Genomic DNA, 19,819 nt, shown 5'->3' with positions numbered 1-19,819 from the left:
GTCACCAAACTTGGGTCACTTAGTCATGGAGTCAACCCGAAAACTTTGGGCACATTTCGGGGACCCCAAAAAGTGGGCGGGGCCACACAGCACCAATCAAAATCTCCCCATTGACTTTAATGAGACCTTCAAATTGCTACTTCTCCCACATTTTTAGGAGTACAAATTCCAAACTTTGCAGACTTGGTCGGCACCCACCCAAGTACCTTGCTTTTGCTTTGTTACCCGATCCCACCCTCCGGGCCCCTGGGACAGGGCCCCCAAAATCCACGTTTTTCCCATTGACTTTGACAGGGACAATTTTCAAATCTCTCCCAGTCGCACAGATTTTAAACTAAAGTCACCAAACTTGGGTCACTTAGTCATGGGGTCAACCTGAAAATTTCTGTCACATTTTGGGGGACATTAAAAAGTGGGCGGAGCTACAAACCACCAATCAGATTTTCCCTATTGACTTCAATGAGAAACTTTTAAATTGCTGTCATTCTCACAGTATTTAAGCCAGAATACCCAAACTAGGCACCGTAGGTCATTGGGTGACTGGGGTCAAAAAAAATTAAAAAGTGGGCGGGGTCTACAACGGCCAATCAAATTTCAGCCATTTGTTTAAATGGGAAAAATTCAAACTGCCGCTGCTCTTAGACTGTTAATGGCAGGGTTCCCGAAACTTGGCACAGTTGGTCACTGGAGGACTGTGCCAATGTATATCTCATTTTGGGGATGCTAAAAAGTGGGCGGAGCCACAAACAACCAATCAGATTTTCCCTATTGACTTCTATAAGAAACCTTTAAACAGCTGTCATTCTCACAGCACCCAAACTCGGCAGGGTGGGTCAGTGTGAGACAAAGGTCAAAATTTATAAAAGTGGGCGGAGTCTACACTCCACCCAGTTACTCCGCCCACTCCAGTTGTAAGCTACTGGTGGAGGCAAGAACACATCACACAATTTCCCCAGAAATTGTACCTTTTCTAGTTATTCTTATTATTATAGCCAAATTTGCCACCCTAACTCCTCCCACAGTTTTTACACTACATAGACAAAAATTTACCAAAACGTGCAGATTGTTCCCGATCGGATTGCTATTACTTTGTGGAGCGATCCCACCCCTGGGGCCCCCGTTGCGGGCCCCGGAAGCCCCCTTTTTTCCCATAGACTTTGACAGGGTACATTTTCAAATCGCTCCCACTCGCCAGGCTTTGACGCTAAAGTCACCAAACTTGGGTCACTTAGTCATGGAGTCAACCCGAAAATTTTGGGCACATTTCGGGGACCCCAAAAAGTGGGCGGGGCCACACAGAACCAATCAAAATCTCCCCATTGACTGTAATGAGACCTTCAAACTGCTACTTCTCCCACATTTTTAGGAGTACAAATTCCAAACTTTGCAGACTTGGTCGGCACCCACCCGAGTACCTTGCTTGTGCTTTGTTACCCGATCCCACCCTCCAGGCTCCTGGGACAGGGCCCCCAAAATCCATGTTTTTCCCATTGACTTTGACAGGGACAATTTTCAAATCGCTCCCAGTCGCACAGATTTTAAACTAAGGTCACCAAACTTGGGTCACTTAGTCATGGGGTCAACGCGCAATTTGTTAGAACATTTCGGAGACCCGAAAATGTGGGCGGGGCCACACAGAACCAATCAAATTCTCCCCATTGACTACAATGAGACGTTCAAATTGCTACTCCTCCCACAGATTTAGGAGTATCAATACCAAACTTTGCACTCTTGGTCGGCACATACCCGAGTATCTTGCTTGTGCTTTGTGAACCGATCCCTCCCTCCGGGCCCCTGGGGCGGGCCCCCGAAAACCTCTTTTTTTCTCCCATAGAGTTTTATTGGAAAAATGCAAACGTTTGTCACTTATACAGCTTCGGAGTGAAACTCACCAAACTTGGGTCACTTAGTCATGGGGTCAACCTGAAAATTTCTGTCACATTTTGGGGACATTAAAAAGTGGGCGGAGCTACAAACAACCAATCAGATTTTCCCTATTGACTTCAATGAGAAAATTTAAAATTGCTGCCATTTCAACATTGTTAATGGCAGGGTTGTTAAACTTAATATATTCGGTTAATAGGTGACTAGAATTCAAATGTTTTAAAGTGGGCGGAGTCTACATTGGCCAATCAAATTTCAGCTATATGTTTTAATGGGAAAATTTAAAACTGCCGCTGCTCTTAGACTGTTAATGGCAGGATCCCCAAACTTGGTACAGTTGGACAATTTAGGATTAGGATTAAAATTCAGAAAAGTGGGCGGGGCCAAAAACAACCAATCAGATTTATTTGATTGATTTCAATGGGAAAATTAAAAAATGCAGAAAATTGAAAAATGCTGCCATTATTGATGTCAGGGGCTTCAAATCTCAGAAATCAGGTCATAGATTACTTTGGCTTCAAAAATTGAAAAAGTGGGCGGAGTCAACAACGACAAATCAGATTTTTTCCTATTGACTTCAATGATAAACCTTTAAATTGCTGTCATTCTCACAATATTTAAGCCAGAATACCCAAACTTGGCACCGTAGGTCATTGGGTGACTGGGGTCAAAAATGTATAAAAATTGGGCGGGGTCTACAACGGCCAATCAAATTTCAGCCATTTGTTTAAATGGGAAAAATTCAAACTGCCGCTGCTCTTAGACTGTTAATGGCAGGGTTCTGAAACTTGGCTCAGTTGGTCACTAGAGGACTGTGACAATGTATATCTCATTTTGGGGACGCTAAAAAGTGGGCAGAGCCACAAACAACCAATCAGATTTTCCCTATTGACTTCAATAAGAAACCTTCAAACAGCTGACATTCTCACAGTATTTAAGCCACAGCACCCAAACTCGGCAGGGTGGGTCAGTGTGTGACAAAGGTCAAAATGTATTAAAGTGGGCGGAGTCTACAACGGCCAATCAAATTTCAGCCATGTATTTAAATGGGAAAAATTCTAACTCCCGCTTCTCTTAGACTTTGATTGGCACAGTCTTCAAACTTGGCGCAGTTGGTCACTGGAGGAATGGGATTAAAATTCAAAAAAGTGGGTGGAGCCACCAACAGCCAATCAGATTTCAAGCCAACATCTTGTGGTTTCTTCAGAAACGACACATTCTAGTTATTCTTATTATAGCCAAATTTCCTCCCACAGTTTTTACACTACATAGACAAAAATTTACCAAAACGTGCAGATTGTTCCCGATCGGATTGCTATCACTTTGTGGAACGTTTTGCCGAATGGTTCACGGAATATCGTCGTTCTTGTGGCGAAAGTTGTCCCATAGGAATGAATGGTAAAGCTAGAGTGGGAGCTGGCAAAAGCTGAAAAATCAGGACATGATTTCTAAACTGCCACCACTCCCTCATTTTCAGGCCCACCTACACAAATCTTATATCAAAACGTTCAGCTATCCCTGCTGCCACTAAAAATGTCCACGGCTAAGCCATAATCCGGATAGTTTTCACAATATGACCATTTGTTTGCAACTCACGCCGTCCATTGACATTCATTGAAACTCCACTCTGCATAGCTCACATTTGAAGGGCAATTTCTAAACTGCGACTTTGCCTTCATTGTTAATATTGCAGAGACATACTATGCATCAAAATGTAGGTCTGGGTCTTGTGATTCTCACAATATAAAGCTCTTCGCTGTAGGATTTACAGTTATTAAAATACGACCGTTTGAAGAATGAAAAGTAATCAGGAGAGGCAAAATACTCTGACCTGTGCCAGGCTGGAGCAGCAAAGAAAGAGGAAGTGATGTCATAGACTGACTTTTTTCTGATTGGTTGTTGTGTTTCTGTGGAGATTTTCAGTAAAGATTTTCAGTAAAGAGAGTTATGCAAATGTGAAGCCTCCTGTCATGTGGTAAAATTAGAGCTGTGTGAATATCATCATGCCATCTAAAGGAAAGAGATCTAAAGCTGCAAAGATACGCTGGACTAAACTGCACCTTTCAGACCCACGTTTTTGGGATCCAGAGCCCCACAGCAGCATAGTGGAAATGGAGGTTTGTGAAAGTGAATGTGCCAAGGAGGTACATAGTGAACCTGTGGTGTCATTCCCATGTTCAACTAAGTGTCAAGTTCAAGAGCACACTGACAGTGTGATGGGCACTTCTGAAAACCATGGCATGCAAGAACCATGCGTACCAAGTGAGATATCTGTGCAGGCATCATTTCATCAGGGTCATCATGACTATGGAAGTTTAAGGAACAAACAGTGTACATGCATGGCTCTGACATTTTTGGCATACCACAGTGAGCTTGATGATGTGAGGAAGGATGATCTTGATCAAATACTGAAGGGCAACAGCTTGTATGGCACAACAATACAACAGTTAAAACGAAGAAATGTCTATCAGCACCAACACTTGACAATGGAAGAAGTGCCCCTCAGAGTCAACACTGAAAAATATGAATATAACGTTGTTAAATCTCCAGTGTTATCGGGATGTGTGAGAGCCACGGTAGACAGTGACAACCAAGGTTGGTTTGTTGACCTCTCCACAAGACTACAGTGCCTCAATGCAGATGTTACACATGCACTTTTTATAGTAGTGCCATATTGCATTGCATTGTTCAGAGACAAGTCTGGGAGATATGGACTGTTTGATTCTCATAGTCGAAATAAGGATGGACTTCCTGCCACTGGAAAAGGAAAAGCTGTTATGATCACTTTTACACATTTGAGTGATATGGAGGCAAGGATTTATAATTTGTATGAATTGCTCCTTACAGACAACAGAGGCCCTATTGATGGACTGCAGTACGACTTCATGCCAGTCTCATTTCATCGTGCAAGACGTCTGTCAGATGGTTTGCTGTCCCCACCGGTGCAATCTGACAAACCACATAATGGAAAGCATGTGGAGAACAAAGTGACACAGATGACCAAAGATGCAACACACACTGGATTCCCAGCCAGCAAGCATTCTCCAAGGTCACTTGATGCAAAATCCTCACAGGGCATATGGAAGGACAGTAAGGCATTTTCCAAATTAAATGCACAGCAACAACAAAAACTGAAGACAAGACACAGAAATGAAAGAAGGCGTGGTTTCAAGGCTACAAAGATGTCTGTCACCAATAAGAAGACGACATACATCACCAGCCGATACAGAACAGATGCCGATTTTAAGTTGAAGCAGAAGCAATATATCATTCGCAAATATGCGACAGATGCCAATTTCAACTTGAAGAAGAAGCAATACATCACCAGAAAATATGCAACAGATGCAGGTTTCAAGTTAAAGCAGAAGCAATACACAACCAGCAAATATGCGACAAATGCCATTTTTAACTTGAAGAAGAAGCAATACATCACCAGAAAATATGCGACAAATGCCGATTTCAACTTGAAGCAGAAGCAATACCTCACCAGAAAATATCATAATGATCCTGCTTTCAGAAAACGTCACTTGCAACATTGCATGAGTTACATGAAAATGAAGCGTCACACTCAAGCAGACTTTCGCATAACCCATAAGATGCAATGTGCCTTCAAAATAAGAATGAAATATAGACGATGGACTCATGTCATGCGGGAATGCAGTCAACCAGTGGACAACAGCCTAATGCAGACAGCTATATCCACTTTCCATGAATGCATTAAAGCTGGGCCAACTTTTGTGTGCACGATGTGTCATCGCACCCTTTTCCCTAACCAAGTGAAACATTGCATTCACAGCAATTATAAGACGAATCTACACATTGTTGCTGCCTGTTTGACAGGGAAATATGTCCATGTGTGCAACAATCACTGTCAAGGCCCTGAACAATGCACCGTACCAGATGAAAGGACCAAAGAATGGATTTGTCACAACTGTGATTCACATTTAAAAGCAGGACACAAATCATCCATCGCTGTGGCTAACAACATGGAGCTGGCGCCCATTCCCCCAGAGCTTTGCGATTTGAATGTGCTGGAAAGACAACTTTTGGCCAAAATACTGCCATTTGCTAAGATCATCACACTTCCCAAAGGTCGACAGGCAGCTATACACGGCGCTGTAGTGTGTGTGCCATCTGAGGTGGAAACCACGGTCAATACTCTACCAAGATCGCACAGCACATCCCAGTTACACAGAGTGAAGCTGAAAAGACGTCTGACTTACAAAGGCCACCAGCTGTTTCACAATGTCAACATGAGAAATGTAGTAGCAGGTCTGTCAAAACTCATTGACACACACCCCGACTACAGTGACATTTCAATCAGAGTGGATGAGACAATCGCTGCTGATAATGCGGATAATGATGATGATGGGATGGAACTCGACAGTTGTGATGAAACTGAAATGATGGAGATACTTGAACGCATTGAAAATTGTGATCCATCAGAGGTAGAGTCTGCATGTTTACTGGCTGCTTCTGAGCAACAGGAAAGCCATGACCAACAACCTCCCAATGCTGAGGATGAGAAGGATTTACTAAGACCTGGAATTGGCCTAGACAGTTGTTTGCAGCCATCTGACCTTGGAGAGGAAGCACTGACACACGGTGATGGAATATTCAGCATTGCACCTGCACAAGGAAACACACCTGTCAGCTTCTTTAAAGTTCCTAGGCTTGAGGCAATGGCTTTCCCTGTTCAGTTTCCTACTGGACAGAATACATTGGACCAGGCAAGACAAGTCAAACTGTCCCCGAGCATGTATTTCAATGCGAGGCTTTTTTGTGTTGATACTCGTTTTGCTAGAGACACAAGCTATCTCTTCTTTGCGCAGTTTGTCACAGAAACACACATGGCCAAAAGCAGCATGTCCATCCAGTTAAGGAAAGGAAAACCCAATACCAGGGATGGACAGAAAATATCCAACAAGCTGCTACAGGACAAGCATGAGGTTGAGAGGTTGGTGCGAAACCGAGATGCCACAAGGTTCATGCAACCACTGAGAGGGAGTCCAGCTTATTTTGATAAAAATCTGAAGAATTTGCTAGCCATGGTCAGACAATTGGGTAAGCCAACATTTTTTCTTACCTTCTCTGCTGCAGAATTCAGATGGCCAGAGGTAATCACGGCAATAAAGGCGCAACAAGGTCAAAAGGTGGATTTTGCAGAGCTAGACTGGGCTGAAAAGTGTGACATCCTTCGAGGCAACCCAGTGACCACCATGCGCATGTTTGACAAATGGGTTGATGCTCTGATGCGAGAGCTGCTGTTGGGTCCTGCACAGCCAATCGGTGAAGTTATCGATTACTTCTACCGGGTTGAATTTCAGGCGAGAGGGAGCCCTCATATACATTGTCTCTGTTGGGTAGCAGGAGCTCCTATATTTGGACAAGAAAGTGATGACCAGGTGTGTGCCTTTATAGATCATAACATCTCATGCCAGCTGCCTGATGAAGCCAAACAGGCCCTACTTCACAGATTTGTAACAGAACTTCAAATGCACAGCAGATCTCATTCAAAATCGTGCAAGAAAGGTAACAGAGTATGCAGATTTGGATTTCCAAAGCCACCTATTACAAAAACGAGGATAACTTACCCGATTCCAGAAGAACAAGGAGATTGTGCAATGAAACCACAAGCAGCCAAAAACAAACTGAAACCAGTCTGGGATTTGCTTAATAACCCGAAAGTGCAGCTTGAAGACATGTCACAGCTACTGGCACAGTGTGATATGACTTTGAATCAATACAACTCGTACATTGAGGCATTGACCTCCTCAAGCGTGATTGTAATGAAGCGAGATGTCAAGGACTGCTGGGTGAACAACTACAATCCACATTTGCTGACGGCCTGGAATGCCAACATGGACATCCAGTACATTCTTGATGAGTATGGTTGCATCATGTACATGTTGTCCTACATATCCAAGCCAGAACGCGAGCTGAGTGACCATCTCAAAACAATAGTCAAAGAAATGAGCACAGAAACAGTGACAGAACGAGAAGAAATGAAAGAAGTTCTTCAGGCTTATTCAAAACACAGAGAGGTCAGCGCCCAGGAGTCTGTGGCCCGTACGTGCAGCCTGAAAATGAAGTCTTGCTCACGTGAGGTTGTTTTTCTGCCAACTGGTGACAACGCACTGAAAATGAGTCTCCCGCTCAGTGCATTGCAGAACAAACCAGCCGATTCTCTTAATGTGTGGATGACGAGTTTTGTCGACAAATACAGAGCCAGACCCGAAACACCAGAGTTTGAGTCCATGTGTCTGGCAGACTTTGCATCCCATTACAGGGTTGTCTATGGCAAGCAGAAGGAAGATGGCAAGCAAAAGGAAGACCGCAAGCGTGTCAGCCTTTTGAATGAAATGGGAACGATTCAAAAACGCACAAGAGGGAAGCCTGCAATCATCAGGTACGCACGCTTCTCAGAGAAGAAGGACCCTGAGAACTACTACGGCAGACTGCTTAAACTCTACCTCCCCCACCGTTCAGAGTCATCACTGAAAACTGTAAGGTTCCCAACACACCAGGATTTTTACAAAGGCGCCTGTGTAAGCTTACCAGGAGAAGAAGCAATCCGAGCAGTGTCTGCAATTGTTACCAGCAACCAAAAGAAGTTCGAACAACACAACAAAATTGTGGAACAAGTCTTGGATGACTTTGTAAAAAACGGCCCTGTTGAAGATGCTTGGAACACCTTTGCCCCAGAAGTTGAGTTAGATAGGTTGGAATGTATAGAGGAACGCAAAGAATGGGAGCCACTTCATGAGAATGAACAAGATGATGTTCCGGAGTATACACGTCACAAACAAACAGGTGGAATTGCGCTTACTGTGAAGGCCCCACAAATGTGTCCTGATTTCCTTCATAAAATGTACAGAAAACTTAACCGGACACAAGCTCAGACATTCTACTCAGTTTGTGACTGGTGCACTAACCGTGTACGTGGCCTAAATCCTAACCCATTCTATTACTTTGTCACTGGTGGCGCAGGGACAGGCAAATCACACCTGATAAAGTGCATCTATGCTGAGGAGACAAAGATACTCTGTAAACTTACCAGACTACGTGAGGAAGCAGACATATCCATGCCCAGCGTTTTACTAACTGCATTTACAGGAACAGCAGCTTTCAACATTTCAGGCAACACTTTGCATTCTCTGCTGAAGTTGCCAAGAAGCTTGAAGCCACCCTACCAAGGACTTGGAAATCTCATAGATGAAGTGAGGGCACAGCTGTCAAATGCGGAGATCATTGTTATTGACGAGGTGTCAATGATTTCAAAGCCCCTGTTTGCCTACATCAACTGGAGATTACAGCAAATCAAAGGCAGTAAGAAACCTTTTGGTGGTATGTCAGTACTAGCAGTAGGAGACTTTTACCAGGTCCCGCCGCTGGGAAAAAGTAAGCCACTCTGCGTGTTTGAGGAAAATACCAATGACGTCTAAAAAGACTACTTTCAGATGATCACGCTGACAGAGATCATGCGACAGAAGGATGACATTTCATTTGCTGAGCTTTTGAATAGAATCAGAGTCAAGCAAAAGACTGACACCTTAAGCAATGATGACAAAGCTCTGCTTGCTCAGGCTTTGACAGATCCCACCCACTGCCCTAATGATGTGCTGCACATCTTTGCCACCAACAAAGAGGTTCACAAATATAATGCCGCAACTGTGTCTGTTCTCCATTCAAACGTCACCAATATAGATGCCGACGATTACAGAAAAGACCCTAAAACAGGAGTGATGCAGAGGCAACACCAACCTTTCAAAGGACACAAAGACAATCTGATTGACACACTGCAAGCAGCTGAAGGTGCCCGTATCATGATCACAAGAAACATTGATGTTGAAGACGGGCTTGTTAATGGGACATTTGGCAAGATTGCAAGAATAATCATCCAGACTGAGAATGGTGCTACTACGGTAAACAAGCTTGGGCTTGTGCTGGACAATCCAAATGCAGGACAGAGATACCGTAACAAGTCATCTTGTGATGCTGACAACTTGGTGTACATAGAAAGGGTAGAGGAAAACCTGAGACAGAAAGGAGTTGTTCGCAGGCAGTTCCCCCTGAAGTTGGCTTTTGCATGTACGATTCATAAGTGTCAGGGGATGTCGATACAGTCGGCAGTGGTCTCATTGAAACGGGTCTTCCAACCAGGAATGGCCTATGTAGCTCTGAGTAGAACGACTACACTGCAAGGACTGCACATAACAGACTTTGATGAGAAGAAGATCTTTGCTGATCCTGAAATCACAGCCTCCCTGGACTCAATGAAGAATGCATCACTGGAAAGTGTTATGCCCCTCTTAAAGTTTTTACAGACAACAGACAAACAGCAAACATTAACAATTATCCATCACAACACGGAAGGATTACCAGCTCACATTGAAGATATCAAATCTCACCACGAGTTGACACTTGCAGATGTTTTATGTTTCACTGAAACTCATCTCTCAGGCTCTTCTGTTGCTGAAAGTCTCCAGCTGGAGGACTACAACCTGTTCAAACGCAACAGACACCTTTCATACACGAACCGTCCTGACATTGCAAGTAAAGGTGGCGGAGGTGTCGCCTTGTATGTCAAAAACCATTTCAAGGCCTTTGAAAAGCAGTATCATCACAATGTGACTGACTTGGAGTTCTTGGTTGTCAAACTGGAGTCCCCTGTACAAGCTTTGATCGCCGTTGTTTACAGGCCACCTGATTACAGTATTGGCCAATTCCTTACTAACATGCTGGGCCTCTTGGAATCTTTGGAAAGAATGGATTGCCAACCTATAATACTCTGTGGAGATTTCAATGAAGATGTTTTGTGCAGCGCAAAGAAGCCAATATCTGATCTTCTTGACTCAAGAGGATATACCCAACTGGTCTGGGCAGCCACCACAGGAAAAAAACACTGTTGGATCACATTTACATCTCCAGGGTGCAGCACTGTCTCCAGTCAGGAGTACTGCACAGTTATTACAGCTATCATGATCCCGTGTATTGTGTTTTGAGCAGTGATTGTGAACACGCTTAAAGCCTGCATAAACAGGGCATGAGTGTTGCCAGGAAACAGTGGTTGTAAACACTGATTATCATCAAACAGATAGCACACCTTCACCTCCATTCTACGTCAAGATGCTGAGACCCCCCCCCTCCCCCCACCCCCAAATGCATGTGGTCATACCTTCATTTGTTAGGCTTGTTAATGCTGCTAATGTTTTTATAAATGTATGTTTTAACGTAACTGTGAAGCACTTTGGGCAACATCGTTGAAATTAAATGTGCTATATAAATAAATAAAAATTGAAATGCATTTCTCACTCTATTAAGCTTGCCATGTGCACTTTTTAAATTCGATCAATTGGTCAGTGTAATGTTTACTATCTTTACTCAGTCCAAACACTCCCCACAGTTACTCTGCCCACTCCATAAAGTTACTCTGCCCACTCCATAAAGTTACTCTGCCCACTCCATAAAGTTACTCTGCCCACTCCATAAAGTTACTCTGCCCACTCCATAAAGTTACTCTGCCCACTCCATAAAGTTACTCTGCCCACTCCATAAAGTTACTCTGCCCACTCCATAAAGTTACTCTGCCCACTCCATAAAGTTACTCTGCCCACTCCATAAAGTTACTCTGCCCACTCCATAAAGTTACTCTGCCCAGTCCAACCTTTCCACAGTTACTCCAGCCACTCCAACCACACAACAGTTACTCAAGCCACTCCACCCAGTTACTCCGCCCACTCCAGTTGTAAGCTACTGGTGGAGGCAAGAACACTTCACACAATTTCCCCAGAAATTGTACCTTTTCTAGTTATTATTATTATAGCCAAATTTGCCACCCTAACTCCTCCCACAGTTTTTACACTACATAGACAAAAATTTACCAAAACGTGCAGATTGTTCCCGATCGGATTGCTATTACTTTGTGGAGCGATCCCACCCCCGGGGCCCCCATAGCGGGCCCCGGAAGCCCCCTTTTTTCCCATAGACTTTGACAGGGTACATTTTCAAATCGCTCCCACTCGCCAGGCTTTGACGCTAAAGTCACCAAACTTGGGTCACTTAGTCATGGAGTCAACCCGAAAATTTTGGGCACATTTCGGGGACCCCAAAAAGTGGGCGGGGCCACACAGAACCAATCAAAATTTCCCCATTGACTATAATGAGACCTTCAAATTGCTACTCCTCCCACATTTTTAGGAGTACAAATTCCAAACTTTGCAGACTTGGTCGGCACCCACCCGAGTACCTTGCTTTTGCTTTATTACCCGATCCCACCCTCCGGGCCCCTGGGACAGGGCCCCCAAAATCCACGTTTTTCCCATTGACTTTGACAGGGACAATTTTCAAATCGCTCCCAGTCGCACAGATTTTAAACTAAAGTCACCAAACTTGGGTCACTTAGTCATGGGGTCAACGCGCAATTTGTTAGAACATTTCGGAGACCCGAAAATGTGGGTGGGGCCACACAGAACCAATCAAATTCTCCCCATTGACTACAATGAGACGTTCAAATTGGTACTCCTCCCACAGATTTAGGAGTATCAATACCGAACTTTGCACTCTTGGTCGGCACATACCCAAGGATCTTGCTTGTGCTTTGTTAACCGATCCCACCCTCCGGGCCCCTGGGGCGGGCCCCCGAAAACCTATTTTTTTCTCCCATAGAGTTTTATTGGAAAAATGCAAACGTTTGTCACTCATACAGCTTCGGAGTGAAACTCACCAAACTTGGGTCACTTAGTCATGGGGTCAACCTGAAAGTTTCTGTCACATTTTGGGGACATTAAAAAGTGGGCGGAGCTACAAACAACCAATCAGATTTTCCCTATTGTCTTCAATGAGAAAATTTTAAATTGCTGCCATTTCAACATTGTTAATGGCAGGGTTGCTAAACTTAATATATTCGGTTAATAGGTGACTAGAATTCAAATGTTTTAAAGTGGGCGGAGTCTACAACGGCCAATCAAATTTCAGCTATATGTTTTAATGGGAAAATGTAAAACTGCCGCTGCTCTTAGACTGTTAATGGCAGGATCCCCAAACTTGGTACAGTTGGACAATTTAGGATTAGGATTAAAATTCTGAAAAGTGGGCGGGGCCAAAAACAACCAATCAGATTTCCTTGATTGATTTCAATGGGAAAATTAAAAAATGCAGAAAATTGAAAAATGATGCCATTTTTGATGTCAGGGGCTTCAAATCTCAGAAATCAGGTCATAGATTACTTTGGCTTCAAAAATTTGAAAAGTGGGCGGAGCCAACAACAACAAATCAGATTTTCCCTATTGACTTCAATGATAAACCTTTAAATTGCTGTCATTCTCACAATATTTAAGCCAGAATACCCAAACTTGGCACCGTAGGTCATTGGGTGACTGGGGTCAAAAATTTATAAAAAGTGGGCGGGGTCTACAACGGCCAATCAAATTTGAGCCATTTGTTTAAATGGGAAAAATTCAAACTGCCGCTGCTCTTAGACTGTTAATGGCAGGGTTCTGAAACTTGGCACAGTTGGTCACTGGAGGACTGTGCCAATGTATATCTCATTTTGGGGACGCTAAAAAGTGGGCGGATCCACAAACAACCAATCAGATTTTCCCTATTGACTTCAATAAGAAACCTTTAAATTGCTATCATTCTCACAGTATTTAGGCCACAGCACCCAAACTCGGCAAGGTGGGTCAGTGTGAGACAAAGGTCAAAATTTATAAAAGTGGGCGGAGTCTACCCTCCACCCAGTTACTCCGCCCACTCCAATTGTAAGCTACTGGTGGAGGCAAGAACACATCACACAATTTCCCCAGAAATTGTACCTTTTCTAGTGAAGATTGCAGCCTCATTTAGTGTAACTTTTATTTTGTTTCTTTTGTGTATCTTTATTAATCTCAAAAGGTGTATTTAGTCTTTAATGTATGCATATTCAGATTTCTATGTTATGGACTAGACTTTTTCTTGACTAAAAACCACATACTCATGTGTGTTTTTTTTTCTGTGGTGTAAAAATATCCTAGTCTAACATGAAAGACACAAATAAGGACTGTATTTGAATGCTCGGACCAGAGCATTTCTATGCAAGCTCTCTTTGCGCACAGTAATGACTTTCAGCAGAAAGTATGGGGGTGGGCTGCTTTGTAAAGATGCTCTTATTTCCTGTGTCTTGGGTTTCGTGATCAGCGAGAATCACCTAGACTGGATACATCTCGTTGCACCTTTTAGCTGTGAGAAGGTGGTGCACGGGTTTGAAACCTCAGGAAGTAACAAGTACGTTTGATCCGCACTATTCTCAGTCACAAGCTGTGCAGCCTCTTCACTGTGCTAATCCCGGATGGTTGGACCCCCACTGATCAGCTATTCATGGCCTATTCTAAGCAAAGGTGGTTAGTTTTAAAGAGGACCTGTCACCTCTCCGGACATGTCTGTTTTAGCAATTACTTGATTTCCCGTGCAGAGCATTTGTTCATCTAACTATGTTTTGACATTCCTCTATTATTCATACTTGAAGATTATTAATGAATTGCCAACAGTCTGCATCTATGTGTTGGGCCAAGTTCACACTTCAGTTATTTGGTGAGTTATTGTGAGCCAAAAGGCAGGTTCGGGTCAAAAATACAGAACAGGTGCAGATCTTTCCATTATACCTCATCTCTGAGTAGGCTTCACTACACACAATAGCTGATGGAGATAACGGACCAAATAACTGAAGTGTGAACTTGGCCTTACCAGTTAATGTGTGTTCCTGCATAGTCTGACACTAACAAATTACTGCTGCCAGTGGCAGCCCGTGCAGGGACACCCCCCTAACTGGTAACGTCCAGCTGGACCTTTATTGCACACTGCTGGCAAGTCATTAATAAACGTCTAGTAGGAATAACATACAGCAATAAGTAAAGATGCTCCAGTATTGTTATTACACGGGGATGCAAGTAGTTACTAAAACAAAAATGTCAGGAGAGGTGAAAGGCTCTTTATGTCACTGAAAACCCCCTTAAAGGGTGTGGGTTTGAAAACTGAAATTCTACATTTCTCTGCACTTTCCGCACTACAAACCACATGCCTTAGGCCCCTTTCACACGGGCGAGTATTCCGTGCGAGTGCGATGCGTGCGGTGAACGTATTGCACCCGCACTGAATCCTGACCCATTCATTTCTATGGGGCTGTGCACATGAGCGTTGATTTTCACGCATCACGCATGCTCTATATTGTGCAATTTTCACGTGACGCATCCCCCATAGAAGTGAATGGGGTGCGTGAAAATCGCATAGCATCCGCAAGCAAGTGCGGATGCGATGCGATTTTCACGCATGGTTGCTAGGTGACAGTCTATTCACTGTATTATTTTCCCTTATAACATGGTTATAAGGGAGAATAATAGCATTCTGAATACAGAATGCATAGTACAGGGCTGGCCAACCTGCGGCTCTCCAGCTGTTGTAAAACTACAACTCCCACCATTCCCTGCTGTAGGCTGATAGCTGTAGGCAGACTGGGCATGCTGGGAGTTGTAGTTTTGCAACAGCTGGAGAGCCGCAGGTTGGCCAGCCCTGGCATAGTATAATAGTGCTGGAGGGGTTAAAAAAATAAATAAAAAAAGTTAACTCACCTTCTCCTCTTGATCGCGTAGTTCCCGGTCTCTTTACTTCTTGAATGATGAGCTGTGGGCTAAAGGACCTGTGGTGACGTCAGATCACATGCTCCATCACAACGGTGATGGACTATGTGATTTGACGTCACCAAAGGTCATTTAGCCCACAGCTCATCATTCAAGAAGTAAAGAGACCGGGAACTACGCGATCAAGAGGTGAAGGTGAGTTAACTTTTTTTTAACCCCTCCAGCACTATTATACTCTGCATTCTGTATTCAGAATGCTATTATTTTCCCTTATAACCATGTTATAAGGGAAAATAATACAATCTTCAGAACATCAATCCCAAGTCCGAACTTCTATGAAGAAGTTCGGGTTTGGGTACCAAACATGCGAGATTTTTCTCACGTGAGTGCAAAACGCATTACAATGTTTTGCACTCACGTGGAAAAATCGTGCATTTTCCCGCAACGCACCCGCCTCTTATCCGGGCCAAAAATAAGACGCCCGTGTGAAAGAGGCCTTAGTTGTGCTTTTTTTGGTTTCAGATTTGCTGTAGATCTCACCCTTAGCTTTGCAAAGGATGGAATCTGCACACGGACTCTCCCACGGACATAAAAATCACAAGAAAGAGATACAGAGCAATAAAGGTAACGGAAATGCATTACAAAATTAGAGCTACCTTCAAAGGATGTTTTAAAGGAAGCTTTACAAAACCAGAAAGCCTTGTACTATGCGAGACACTTGTGTAATCAGCTGCCGTTATTTTAACTTCTTTTACCCAAGCTGAAGTCAGACGTGCTACCTTTTACTGTAAATATTAACTCTGCATTACCAAGAAAAGCATGCAAAACCTCAATGCACAGTAGAATCCGTTCCATGAGAAACGCTACATGCATTTTGTAAAAAAAAAAAAAAAAAAATTCAAAAAACAGCAACATCCTCCAAAAATGCCAAAAAAAAAAAAAAAAGACATGAAAGCTGTGACAACTGCATTAAAAACTTGTGAAAAAGAACTGAAAGTGTGAACATACCCAAGAAGAAGTGAGGATTAGTACCTTTTGCTTTATATTAGGGCCTAGGATTAGTTTAGAAGTTAATGGGTGCAATGACTCTCACTGAAGTGCCAATCAAGGGGGAACTTTCCATTACCCTTCCTGTTTCAGGTCAGCAGGGTTGTTGTCACATGACCCCTTTTGACTATGCTGAATGGCTTACAAATTTAAAGGAATATTCTTTAAAAAAATTAAAATAATAAACACAATAGGCTTGTCCAGGCCAGGCCTCATGCACACGACCATATGTGATTTGCAGACTCTTTGTCTTGAGAAGGTCCACGGTCTGCATTTTGTGGCCAAGTATAGGACACACAAATGCAGAAAGCAAACAGATCCTGATCATTCAGATTAGGCCTTGTGCACACGCAAAACACATATGGTTGTGTGCATGAGGCCTAATCCAAATGAAATGACAGCTTGTTTCAGTGTTTTTCACTAATACAGGTTTTTTGCTTTTACATCTTTTAGATCTACTTTTTGTGTTTTTCCCCAGTATGCAGCCTTTAAAATAATTTATGACGATAGATGTAATTTCTGTTCTGGGCTGTGGTCACATGACCATGCAGCTCTCATTTCCTGTGATGTTGTGTCCATACAGGGGCAGGGATAGGGGAGTGTCTATGTAACCACCTGGTGGGAGGAGCTATAAACTAGCTGGGCGTTGTTAGGGGCAGTGATAGGGGAGTGTCTATGTAACCACCTGGTGGGAGGAGCTATAAAGTAGCTGGACATTGCTAGTGGTGGTCTTGAAATTGTGGTAGCGAAAGGAGAAGTGCATCATGGGTTTGGTTGGGCATAACAGGAAGTGTTACATACAGAAGGTGTGTGTCTTGGCAGTCCTATTCTCCTAGTATGCAGGTGTCAGAGCATACTGGGGGTTGTAGTTGCACAACAGTTCTCTATTAGCAGTGTTCCACAACTCCAGTCTTCAGGACCACCATCTGGTCATGATTTGAGAATATCCCACAGAATGAATACCTGTGCCAAGTCCTGATGCATGGACACTAAATAGATCACCTGCCCAATACTAAGGAAATCCTGAAAACATGACCGGCTGCTTTAGGGGACTGCAAGTACCATCATGTGTATTGCTGTAAGGCTAGGGCTTCACGGTGACATGTGTCGCGCAACAAAAAGGGTACAACTAAATTTTTTGTAATGATAGTCAATGGTGTTGCAGTGCGAGTGTCGCACAAAAATCCAACTTTTGCGACGGATCAGTTTGTATTATTTTTAACATAGCTATGACGGATCCGTCTTGAACATCACTGAAAGTAAATGGAGGACGGATCAGTTTTCTATTGTGTCGTTTGGCTCAGTTTCGTCAGACGGACACCAAAGCGGAACGGAGCCAAACTGATGCATTCTGAGCAGATCCTTTTCCATTCAGAATGCATTAGGGCAAAACTGATCAATTTTGGACCACTTGTGAGAGCCCTGAACGGATCTCGCAAACGGAAAGACAAAATGCCAGTGTGAAAGTAGCCTAACCTGTCAATCAACAAGGAGCGGTCTGGGAGAGGAAGCGGTAGGAGCAAGAGTACAAAAAGTGACTCGGGCCACCCTTAATTGCTCATTTGCATGTGGATTAAAAGTACTTTTTCTCCAGAACGAAGCAACAGATCCCAAAGTGAAAGTTATTTAGATCCAGCTGAGATAGTCCTACAAGTCACTGTGCCTTGTTTACCAGCAAATTTCCTGGTGACAGAATCTCTAAGCACAGTTATCATAGGACTCCCACTTCTATGTCACAGGTTCACCCCATAGTAGGTTGAATTCCATTCATTTTTACATTTTATAATCTTAGAGGCTCAAAGCTGCAGTTACGCTTGTGAAAGAATAAAATAAAACAAAAAAAACACACACGGCTACCACACGTTAAAGAGGACATTTTTGATAGCATATGCTATAAATGTCAGATAGGAGCTTTGAACCTGGACCCATCTCAAAAACATTGATAACATAGTGATAAAATAATGACAATATTAACTGCAGCGGCTATAAAGAAAGATAAGTCATCTAATATTTACATCGTCAGGACAGACTTTGACCATCTTATAATGTCTTTTTAAAACCACTGACCGGATATTGAGCCAAGACAACATGGGCGTAGTTCCACCACCTATTATCCACACAGTAAAGAAGACAATCAGGAGAGTAGTGGAGAACATCATGTGATGGGCATATGAAGCAGTGTCACGTATGGAAAGTGCAAATGCCATAGCTCCTCGGAGGCCTGTTGGACATAAAACAGTGTATGAAGATTTAGTAATATCAGCAAAAGAGATTGGCCACCTTTTGTTTTCTTTTTGAATAAATAGTTACAAGAATAGGTGCACTACTGTGGTGGATGCAAACAGTAACATCTGACTAAACCCTCACACTGATGTTAAAAATAAGACCTTAGCCAGTATATCCTTATATTGAGGACATACCTGAGCCCACGCACCACGTCAAGGTATATCAAGTGGCACAGGACCTAACACTAAACCTACCTGTTACTGTATGGGTAGTACCATACAGGTAGGTAGGTTTAGCATTAGGTCCTGTGCCACTTGAGAAACCTTGGTGTGGTGCGTGGGCTTAGGTATGTCCTCAATATAAGGATATACTGGCTAAGGTCTTATTTTTAACATCAGTGTGAGGGTTTAGTCAGATGTTACTGTTTGCATCCACCACAGTAGTGCACCTATTCTTGTAACTATTTATTCTATATATCATTCCACAGCCACACATTTTACCATCTGGTGTAGGATGACTCTGTGGCACTTGTGGTCTGCTGCGGGCATCCTCCACTATATGCATTTTTTGCTGAGGATTGCCCTTAGCAACAGACCCTAAGCGCAGTATCTGCTCCCCTGAGCATGAATGCACAACTGCATTTGGGGTTGAGCATTTCCGACCTTTTGAAAACACGTATTTGTGTAATTTAAATCAAATTTTTTTCAGACCTGCAAAAGGGAAGCACACTTACCCACTTACTGTTGCTTGCTTCACGGCCTCAGCTGTCAGCACAGGTCACCCAAGGTAAACATCCACTTTGACTGGCTGCAGCGGTGACTTGATCCCCTTGTGTCACATGAGCAACTGACATGACACAAGGGAGTCTGGTCACTGCTGCAACAGCGTCAAGCAGATGTTTAAAGCCAATCAGCCAACGCCAGGGAGTGAAGAATTCGGGACACAGTGGCAGGAAGCAGGAAGGTATGCTTCCTATTTGCAGGTCTGACACCCCCCTTCCCTCGTAATAGGTTGCCAAACCTTTTAAATTGCAGTGTCAATAGATTACA

At 43.3% G+C, this 19,819-nt stretch overlaps 1 protein-coding gene across 5 annotated transcripts in view; it reads right to left on the bottom strand.

The window, feature by feature from the left end:
• Positions 1-19,819, bottom strand: part of SLC9A7 (solute carrier family 9 member A7) — a 108,973-nt gene that overhangs the window by 14,346 nt on the left and 74,808 nt on the right. For all 5 annotated transcript variants that reach the window (XR_006388188.1, XM_044284603.1, XM_044284605.1 and 2 more), the window contains one exon: positions 18,612-18,765. Coding sequence is in view for 4 of the 5 variants with exons in the window: in XM_044284603.1 (XP_044140538.1) it covers positions 18,612-18,765 (154 nt within the window). In the remaining variant the exon portion in view is untranslated. The remainder of the gene's footprint in view (positions 1-18,611; positions 18,766-19,819) is intronic.

The sequence above is a fragment of the Bufo gargarizans genome, chromosome 3 (genome assembly GCF_014858855.1).
Source record: "Bufo gargarizans isolate SCDJY-AF-19 chromosome 3, ASM1485885v1, whole genome shotgun sequence".
Classification (NCBI taxonomy): domain Eukaryota; kingdom Metazoa; phylum Chordata; class Amphibia; order Anura; family Bufonidae; genus Bufo; species Bufo gargarizans.
The sequence above is the reverse complement of the archived record's forward strand: the minus strand, read 5'-3'. Positions and strand labels throughout refer to the sequence as shown.